The sequence below is a fragment of the Anabrus simplex genome, chromosome 7 (assembly GCF_040414725.1).
Source record: "Anabrus simplex isolate iqAnaSimp1 chromosome 7, ASM4041472v1, whole genome shotgun sequence".
NCBI lineage: Eukaryota > Metazoa > Arthropoda > Insecta > Orthoptera > Tettigoniidae > Anabrus > Anabrus simplex.
Window position 1 is genome coordinate 213,213,002 of NC_090271.1, and position 10,951 is coordinate 213,223,952.

The 10,951-nt window shown below is 38.2% G+C and overlaps 1 protein-coding gene across 1 annotated transcript in view; it reads right to left on the reverse strand.

Annotated features, from left to right (window-relative positions):
- Positions 1-8,135, reverse strand: part of LOC136877047 (transmembrane channel-like protein 7) — a 69,638-nt gene extending 61,503 nt beyond the window's left edge. Inside the window, exons 1-2 of the mRNA XM_067150860.2 lie at positions 7,979-8,135; positions 7,202-7,374 (exon numbers count right to left, since the gene is read on the reverse strand). Coding sequence (XP_067006961.1) covers positions 7,202-7,367 — 166 coding nt within the window. The 5' untranslated portion in view covers positions 7,368-7,374; positions 7,979-8,135. The remainder of the gene's footprint in view (positions 1-7,201; positions 7,375-7,978) is intronic.
- Positions 8,136-10,951: the final 2,816 nt, after the last annotated feature.

Sequence of the window (10,951 nt, forward strand, 5' to 3'; positions counted from 1 at the left end):
TTACAAAGAGAGTGACAATGTTTGCAACTTCCAGCACACCCTGGGTCTTTGTCAGGCTTTAAAACATGTATATCAATACATCCTAGGCATGAATTGTTTGAAATAAGGTGTTTCAGCAACTGACTGTGTAGGAGATATTACCTTAATGACCACTAAGTTACTGCTTCAGAGACGTCACATAGCAAGTAAACCTCTAAAGAAGAAGTGGCAAATCCTAGAACCATACATGTCATCTCATATTTTTAATCTAGAAATACTGTACAGTGGACATTTCATTTCAAAAATCCCACATGCCTTGGCCAGCCTTGGTTAGAAACCAGTGACAATGCTATTCAGCAATTACGCATCACAGTATTTGTTCTTTTGATGCATAAAAGAATTAGGGGTGTACATCCCTACATCAATAACATGATTCACACTGCTGATATTGTCTGTTACCGACATACTGAAGCAAAACAGGAAGCACTATCTAGATCGTACACAAAGAAAGCATTAAGAGCCAGTTTCCAAGGGTCATCAAGCTTACCAGTTACTACGCAAGATGATAAAACAGCAAAGGAATTCAAAATATTGATTCTAGACTATACTACTTCTAACAGGGAGGTTTTTTTTTTTTTTCTAGTGGCTTTATGTCACACTGACACAGATAGGTCTTATGGCGATGATGGGATAGGAAGGAGTTAGAAGGAAGCGGCCGTGGCCTTATTAAGGTACAGTCCTAGTATTTGCCTGGTGTGAAAATGGGAAACCACGGAAAACCATCCTCAGGGCTGCCAACAGTGGGATTCGAACCCACTATTACCCGGATGCAAGCTCACAGCTGCAGGCCCCTAACTGCATGGCAAACTCGCCCGGTACTTCTAATAGAAATTCTCCATATTACAGGAACATATGTATTCCTGACATGCACAAGAGATTAGTCCACAACAGTCCATTAGGCCTATGCTTTCTTACTCCAATACATCACAATTTCTAAAACTAAAATTTAACTGACTTTAGCTAGATCACTTTAACAATACACACAAGTGTGATGACAGTGTCTTATAGGTTATTTTTGCCAAGAATCACCATAAGTAAAAGGCTGAAGTAGATTCCCAGTTACCTGGGTGAATGACTTCTCAAATACAGAACATACTCATAGCAAAACATCATATTGTTTTTATGTAAGTACATGTGATCTGCAATTCATCAGAATTTTTATACAGTAAGAGGATTTGAACCAAGAACCTGCATTGCCATGGCTTTTCCTATAGTCAATACAGCAGCCATTCTGTCAAATTCAATACACAGGAGGTGGATGAATGCAAGCTTGTTATAGAAACTGGGTGGTACCGAAAGGCATGTTTGTGAGTTGGGTGCTATTCTGTTTTGTGTATTAAAAGTAAATTATGGCTCGGTATACTGGACGTTTACTACAGTGTATGCTTATTTATGATTCATGTGTGTTAACTCAGTCAGCCTGTCTAGTCGAAACATGATTTCAGAAAAGATCTTCGGCTGTAAATGCTTCACCTCTCAATTCTCACAGAAAATAAATTTGTATATCTTAATGAAAGATGCCTACGGGCCTTTTTTTTTTCCTTGTTGGTAACTCATGTACAGTTTCTTAAAGAGCACCAAAAAAAATTAGTGAATAATGAAGGCGGACAGTTTCATCACCACCATCTTTCATATCATTGGTAAATAATAAACTTAAAATACCATTGTATGGAACCATCACCACTAGTGGACTCTGTGGACACAAGGCACTGAGCCACGCTCACTAATAAGAAAACCTCCGAAGACCGTAAAAGCAGTTAGTGGGACGTAAAACAAATAACATTATTAATAAGATAAACACAGCACAGCTAGTTCTTAGTCCAGATGCTCTCACTTAACTATAATTTTATTACAAGGATAATTGTTGTCAGGAGGCAAAAATTAAATTTTACTAAAAGAATTTACATTGCAGGAAATCAGGTGTCTTAAGTTTTCATGTCCTGAATTATCTTTCAGAAGATTAACTTGTCACACCAGATGCTATCAGTTCATCCTATTTAAGAAGTTATATTCAAGTAATTTCAAAGAGAGAACTTGTAGGTTCTACATGGTGTCTTCAGAATCACCAATGTTGTATACATTATTCACCAAATGAAGAACATCACAAATTTCTTGCTGTGGGGTATTACTTTCATTTGAATTTAGAGGCCTTGTAAATATGAATAGGACACAGTGTACCTATGTCCACCTTTAAAAAAACTATAAAAATATTCATTTACCCAGTTAAAGAAACGTCTTGGTCCCTTATTCAATATATGACACATGTTGCAATGCTGAAATTCACTTCAACATCTGTAACTATATTCAAAGGAGAAGAGAGAATTATATTCAGCTAATATGATTTCAGCATTAAATTGAATTCATTGTCTCTGTATATTGAGTAAGCAGCCGAAGATTGGTTTGATCCTCAACAGCTGCCACAGGGACATTCTAGGGAAATGACGAGTGAGGTAGTTTACCGTTTGTTTCCTATTTACCAGTACCATTCTTTTTGCTACTTGTTTAATGTTGCACTAACACATCAAAGGATTTTTTGCTTGCTATGAAAATAGGAAACCACAGAAAACAATCTTCAAGGTTGCCAACAGTGCAATTCGAACCCACTATCTCCCAAATGCAAGCTCACAGTTGCGCAACCCTAACCACACGGCCAACTCGCTTAGTTGCTGTTGCTTTCCTCACTGAGCCAGAAGATGCTATTACTACTCGCACTACTTTTACCGGTAGTGATACCTGGTGTTAGAGGGTTGAGGAGTAAGGAAGGAGCTCTCCCGGTTCCGGTAATACAACCAACTGAATGGAAATGAAATCTGAATTGAATCGATAATATGATTGATCTATATGAATTTTCTAAACATTTATTATCTTAAGCCAACAACTGTGTCACACACACATTATATAACATTTCTCGATCTTGTTCCTAGTATGAATTCTATAGTTTGGCTTTACTGTGTAAACAACAGTAGTAGTACGTAAAGTGTACGCCAGATGTATAAGCGATTCATAGTTTGTGTTCAAAGGTTGCCAATAAGAACCTCAAAGATAACTGAGGTCTACCGATTCAGCACTAGGGAGCCCAGCTATCACTAAAAGTTGCATGAATAATACATACCAGTCTGCCAAGCCCACTGAAATACACACAACAATCGACCCTATGAGTGACATTCTCACGCCATTTGTAGCGGCATCGGTAATACCTCAGACACTTTCATATTGTCACAGCCAAGAATGAGAGTGAGATAAGATCAATGAAAATAACAAATTTGATCTAGCCCATACCAGAAGACATAGTGCACCATAAACATTAAGGGCCTTATACACAACTGTTTTCTGTTGTCATTGTCGACCACAAAAAGTGATCCATGTGTGGTCGGTTGTCGCCGCTTTGCCATTACTATATAATGCAATGGGAAGAATGCTCCCCCTTTTCAGGCGAACATTTTTTCGACCACACGTGAACTACTGTTGCCAGCTGTAGTCGATCCTGTCCACTGACCACAGCCTAACTGCAGCACTTTCCTTTCAACACATATGTATGAAAGGCTACAGACTGCTCATTGTAAAGTGATTATGAAGTAGTAATAGGTTAAGTACCATGACTGCACCCAATATCCTATAAAATTAAATATAAACTAACTGCACTTAATACAAGTTCATCAGGCTGAGTGACTCAGACTAAGACGCTGACTTTCTGAGCAAGTTGGCAAGTTCTATTCTGGTACTGTCCGATGATATTTCTGCATCATTGCATGAGCAAAAGAAGTACAGCCTCCTCTTCAGAAGGTTGGACCACATTTTGATGCTGGCTTTAGCCACAAAATCTGGTCATACTGAACTACAGAAGTGGTCGGGCCGGCGACAAAGTAACGTATTTTTTAGGTTGACAACAATGACAGAAAAACACTTGTGTGTAAGGGCCTTTAGGTCTCGTCAGCAAAGATAATAATTCTTTTTAGGAGTCACCCCATGTATACAATGACAAAGTCTTAATGGTTTTAATGGCCAGCTCCTTGATTGAATGAGCAGTGTAATGGCCTTCAGTTTAGGATTTACAGTCAGGTCAGGAACTTTAATTTTCACTGATTAATTGGCTTGGAGACTGGGTGTTTGTGCTGTCCCCAACAGCCCTTCAACTTATACATTACTCACAACACTACCCTCCACCACAATAACATGTAGTTTCCAACAGAAGACAAATGTTGTCCATCCTCATCAGAAAGTATGGCTTATAAGGGTTACAACAAGCTAGCAATAGATAGACAAAATTACTATAATGATTGTAATAGATTTTACTTAACAAGTAACACAGTGTAGTGCAGGTCCAGTATTCAATACCTACAGACCAGTAGGTATTCCGTAGATTACCATCTCATACAATTTATATGCATAACAAAATTAATTTCTCACTTACACTGGAGACTGATGCATATACAGTATATAAATGGACCATCAAAATTTTCAGCCAATCAATCAATCAATCACTACTGATCTGCATTTAGGATAGTCGCCCAGGTGGCAGATTCTCTATCTGTTATTTTCCTAGCCTTTTCTCAAATCATTGCAAAGAAATTGGAAATTTATTGAACATCTCCCTTGGTAAGTAATTCCAATCCATAACTCCCCTTTTGCCCCAATTTGTCCTCTTGAATTCCAACTTTATCTTCATATTGTGATCTTCCCTACTTTTAAAGACACCACTCAAACTCATTCGTCTACTGATGTCATTCCACGCCATCTCTCCACTGACAGCTTGGAACATACCAATTATGATAAAGATGTTGATTCCCATAGGGAAGTTGAAATATTTGTTCCGAATGAGTAAATTTATAATGTCCAATAATGGACCAACTATATTGGTATTACATACCACTTAGTCGAGCAGTTCATCTCCTTTTTCCCAAGTCTTCCCAGCCCAAACTTTGCAACATTTTTGTAACGCTACTCTTTTGTCAGAAATCACAGAGAACAAATCGAGCTGCTTTTCTTCAATTTTTTCCAGTTCTTGAATCAAGTAATCCTGGTGAGGGTCCCATACACTTGAACCATACACTAGTTGGGGTCTTACCAGAGACTTATATGCCCTCTCCTTTACATCCTTACTACAACCCCTAAATACCCTCATAACCATGTGCAGAGATCTGTACCCTTTATTTACAATCATATTCATGTGATTACCCCAATAAAGATATTTCCTTATATTAACACCTACATACTTACAATGATCCCTAAAGTGAACTTTCACCCCATCAATGCAGTAATTAAAACTGAGCAGACTTTTCCTATTTGTGAAACTCACAACTTGATTTTTAACCCCATTTATCATCATACCATTGCCTACTGTCCACCTCACAACATTATCGAGGTCATTTTGCAGTTGCTCACAATCTTGTAACTTATCTATTACCCTGTACAGAATAACATCATCTGCAGAAAGCCTTATCTCTGACTCCACTTCTTTACACATATCATTGATATGTAGGCTATAAGAAAACAAAGGTCCAATAATACTGCCTTGAGGAATTCCCCTCTTAAATAATATAGGGACAGATAAAGCTCCGCCTACTCTAATTCTCTGAGTTCTATTTTCTAGAAACTTTTTCTTGCTATTTGCTTTACGTCGAACCGACACAGATAGGTCTTACGGCGAAGATGGGACAGGAAAGGGCTAGGAGTGGGAAGGAAGCGGCCATGGCCTTAATTAAGGTACAGCCCCAGCATTTGCCTGGTGTGAAAATGGGAAACCGCAGAAAACCATTTTCAGGGCTGCCGACAGTGGGGTTCGAACCTACTATCTCCCGAATACTGGATATTGGCCGCACTTAAGCGACTGCAGCTATCGAGCTCGGTCATGTTATCCTTAGCTGAATTCTTTGCTAGATTCAATTTCCTAGTAAGTTCCTTCAATTTCTCCTTACTTTCACAGCCATTTCTAACTCTATTTCTTTCCAACCTGCACCTCCTTCTTAGTCTCTTTACTTCTCTGTTATTATATAGTGGATCTTTACCATTTTTTACCACCTTTGTAGGTACAAACCTATTTTCGCATTCCCCAACAATTGCTTTAAACCCATCCCAGAGTCTGTTTACATTTTTATTTACCGTTTTCCACTGATCGTAGTTACTTTTTAAAAACTCCCTCATGCCTGCTTTATCAGCCATGTGGTACTGCCTAATAATCCTAATTTTAAAATCTTCTTTTCTTTCACATTTATTTCTAACTACCACAAAAACAGCTTTGTTATCACTAATACCATCTATGACTTCGGTTTCTCTATAGAGCTCATCTGGTTTTACCAGTCAGACTCGTTGGCTGAATGGTCAGCGTACTGGCGTTCGGTTCAGAGAGTCCCGGGTTCGATTCCCGGCCGGGTCGGGGATTTTAACCTTCATTGGTTAATTCCAATGGCTCAGGGGCTGGGTGTTTGTGCTGTCCCCAACATCCCTGCAACTAACACACCACATATAACACTATCCTCCACCACAATAACACGCAGTTGCCTACACACGGCAGATGCCGCCCACCCTCATCGGAGGGTCTGCCTTACAAGGGCTGCACCCGGCTAGAAATAGCCACGAAATTATTATTATCTGGTTTCACCAGCACTACATCCAGAATACTCTTCCCTCTAGTTAGTTCCATCACTTCCATCATATCATTATATGGACAATTCTTAATTTATAGGTTACAAATACAAACTGTGATTGAGATATTATGTTTGATCACTTTGAGTTTAATTATTGTTGTTTACCATGAGGATTACTGCATGCTAAGGATTAGATATTGGCTAAACAATATGTATATCAGCGACATGTTAGGATGTGTTAGACAAAGCAGTTACTTTTGTGATGAATTATGAAACTTCCATGCATGAGAGACCAAAGAGACTAACCAAATGCCCTTCACAGAAATTACTAATTGCTGTGTGTTGTTGCTTGTTGTTTAAAAAGGCCTAACATCGAAGGTCATCAGCTCAATTACTATTTGCAATGAAAAGAAGTGAATAATGAGAAGAGTCTAAAATAAGTTAGAAGACTGCATAGCCACATGATTCACTAACGGTTAAACACCTATGAAGCTGTTGTAGTTAACCTCTCACTGCTAAAATCATACATATTTAACTAAACAGCTCAAATGGTAAGAAATTATGATACATCTAATTACCAGCACGAGACTGCTTGCTAGGTAACAGTGTAGCTATATGTGAAGGGTCACGTTGCAGGGCTTCTAGATCAACATCTGCTGGATAACTCTCTTGATAAAATTCAGCACCAGCTTCTTCCCAGCCTTGACCTCGTGAAGTACGCTTTTTACGCTCCCCTCCTGACATCCCGCTCCTGCAAAAAAAAAAAAGTTTCTTTCAGTTCCACTACATTATTTTAACATTTAAAGAAATTATGTATGTACTACGACATTTATGAATAATTTTAACCTAGTATAGTGATTAATCTTGTTGGATCTATGAACAATGAGGACTATTAGAATAAGAAGTAGAAATAAAACTATGCATGATTGCCCCTCATCTTATACACCAAGAAATCGTAACATTTTGAACAGGTATATGTTTTAGACTTAAAAACTGTGAGACTTGTCTTTCGATCAGATGAATGATAGTAAATTATCTACAATAAAGTACCTAACACACATGTATGAAAGGTTACGGATTGCTCGTTGTAAAGTGATTATGAAGTACTAAAAGGTTAAGTACCATGACTGTACCTAATATCCTGTGAAATTAATGATTAACTAACTGCACTTAATACATAATTAAAAGTCAAGCTCTGGAATAACTATAATGGATACACAAAAATCGCCCACATCTATTATTCAAGTCTAACGAAGTGCCTGCAGCTAAAACTACATTATTTCCGTCTGTATATGTATCACTCTATTATTACGTCCATGTTATCAAACATACCCCACACGGATTAATGTTGTTACCTTTTTTAGTGAAATATAAATAAAATTCGGATCATAGCAACATAAGTTTTCTAATCCTCATACGCTTGAAAACAAGAACACATGTTTCCTGTCATATTCCCTGGACATTATCGTTTGAAACTAATCACTCTGAAAACTTAAAAATGTATCTAAAGGTTATAATACCGGGACGTGACAGTAAAACCAAAACATTATTTCTCATCTGTCAAAAGATACTGGGCGTATACCTTCAAAGAAAGTATAAATCTAAGAACGTCTAGTAAAGATATAAAACTACCCTCGAAACCAATGGCATTTCAGAAACAAACATGGAATATATTCGATAAGCAACTGCTCCGGTCTTGTAAACACGGCCTGCCTGATACTCACAGAACACCAGATACTTTCAGTTTAGCTATGTAGTACGGTAGTATTTATAAAATGCCTCCCCGGGCGACTGCTAATAACTGTACGACGTATTAGGACAGATAGTAATTTCTGTTCGTCCTGACATATTTAAGTCTAGGGTCTCTCATGATACAATACATTAAAAATCTCCGATTTCAACCCCACTAAACCATTACCTTTCCCACGAATAGTATGGATGGTAGGGTTATTTCCAGTGTGACTCCCGGATAATAATAATAATAATAATAATAATAATAATAAAAGCGAAGTCATCTCTGTGCACGCCATGAAGGCCCTAGGAGGGATGGAAGATGGAAACTTCGACTATCCGTAACATCGGTACTTAGTGGGGAAGAAAAGTTAGCTCTACGCTCGGTCGCCTTTGCACCCAGGAATTAATCTGGTAATCATTTTTGGTGTAGGCTGAGTGTACCTCCGGAAGTGAAACTCCCGTTTCTTTAATTTTTCGACTCCTGGCGGGGAGTCGGACTCACGTCGTTCCGGATGAACTAAACACGCCTTTACCACCTACGCCAGGCAGCCCCTGATAATAATAATAATAATAATAATAATAATAATAATAATAATAATAATAATAGGAAAACTGTCGTGCGTTATTCTAGTCGATTAATATTATTATTATAAGAAAAGCGCACGAATGTGCGTTCAATAGATTATTGGCCATATTAGTCTTTGCTATAATCACATAGAGATGTGTCGTTGTTTTTACATCTTGTGATGTGATATATGTCACAGAACCGATCGCACAACGAGCACTCACAGTTTTCATTTGAATTGTGATAAGACATATTTTTACATATTTTATGGTGGTACCCGTGCACTGCTAATTTCGATCCGTTGGATCTCCGCTAGGTGAGCTTCTACATTCTTTGTGGATGGTAGTGGTAGGTTTATCCTTAGTTCTTCAATAAGGAAGGGTTCTCGTGCTAGTTCGTATGTTAGGCGGGAACGCGTGTATTTTGAGAATCCCATTATGGTTTTTAGGAATTTTGCTTTAACTCCTTCAGTGGTGGCCAAGTCTTTCTTTGTTAGTCTTTCCCATATCAAATGGATTCCATAGGTGAGTATTGGTAAGATCTGTGTGTCGAATCGGCGCATAATTGTTTTTGAGGATAACTGCTGTAAATTGTTGATGTCGTACATGGCTTTCATGGCTGCAACTGCTTTGTCTTACCTATATGTGTAGTCTGAACGTCGCAGTAGTCTGTAAGGTTATTCCCAGGTATTTGAATGAATTTACTATTTCCACTATTCCGTCTTCGTATTCTACACTGTCGTCTGCTGCATTTCGTTCACTTTTCCGAAAAACCATCTGTTGAGTTTTTGTCCAGTTTATTTTCAGGCTGTTATTTCCTGCCCATTCAGCCAACGCTGAGAAGGCGTGTTGGAACTCTTCCTTCTTTGTTGACCTTGGATCATGTCATCTGCATATATGGAGATCACTGCATGCTTCGCTCTTTCTCTGATTGCTGTTGTTACATCCGCGGTGGCAATATTGAATAATATTTTGCAGGTCGCATCGTCTATGGTGATCCGGTTGTATGCCAAAATATTTCGTATTATAACTGTAAGGGGGTTTTGATTTCCAATCATAATTTGAAGTTTTGACATTAGTTTTTTCCTGTCTGATATGTCAAAGGCTTTTGTATAGTCTGTGAGGACTGCAAAGAATTTTCTTTTGTGAAGCTGCTGAGCTTCTTCTATGTCATTGAGTAGGTTTTGAATTGCATGCAAGGTTCCTCTTCTAAATCCAAATTGTTCCTCTGGCATTTTGGAGTCTAGTCGATTAATATTGTATTCTGCCAAGAACAGTGACGTCATTGTGATGACCTATGTCGAGTTCCTTTTAATATTTGTCTGCAACTGTTACAGCATCACGAAAAAATGGATGAATGGATTTTAATAAAACTTGGTATTTCAATTTAGAATAAGGTCGAGTAGGATTTTAGCTATAAGTTATCCAGAAAACAGGGGGTGCTTCAGAAGGAGCGTAAGGCATAAAATTCGTTGGCTTTACACGAATATAACTCATGGAGAATGTCTGTTTATGCCTTTTTCTGATACAGTGAATAATAAGGCAAATATCAGTGGCAGGCATGTGAAAGTTTAAGTCAAAGAACCGATAACTAGCCCTATAGACTGCAAAGAGTGGTGCTTTCGAGATCGTTCCAGCAACGTTTGAAAAGCTTTATATACCTGTCAGTTTTTTTTATATTAACCCGATATTTGGCTTCCTTTTATACCGGAAGGAGAAGATCAAGTCAAGATCAGCAATAATGAAAAAGAAAAGAAGAAAGAAACTGTAAAGGGCCACAGAGAGCAAGGAAGTGAGTACATCACGACAAGCCACTACCAGGGGAGACACGCCCACTTCAGTTTCTCAGAATCTGAGGGGTAGACAAAAATGTTATCATACACATGCTGATTGTCCAGTCAACAACGGATACTACAGCTACAGTAGTTACCGTATACTGTTCGAGAGAAATACTTTTTGTTGTTAGGGGTCACTTTTAACCTGCTACATAAAGAGATAAATAGCAGTTTAAAAAATGAAGTGTGATTATC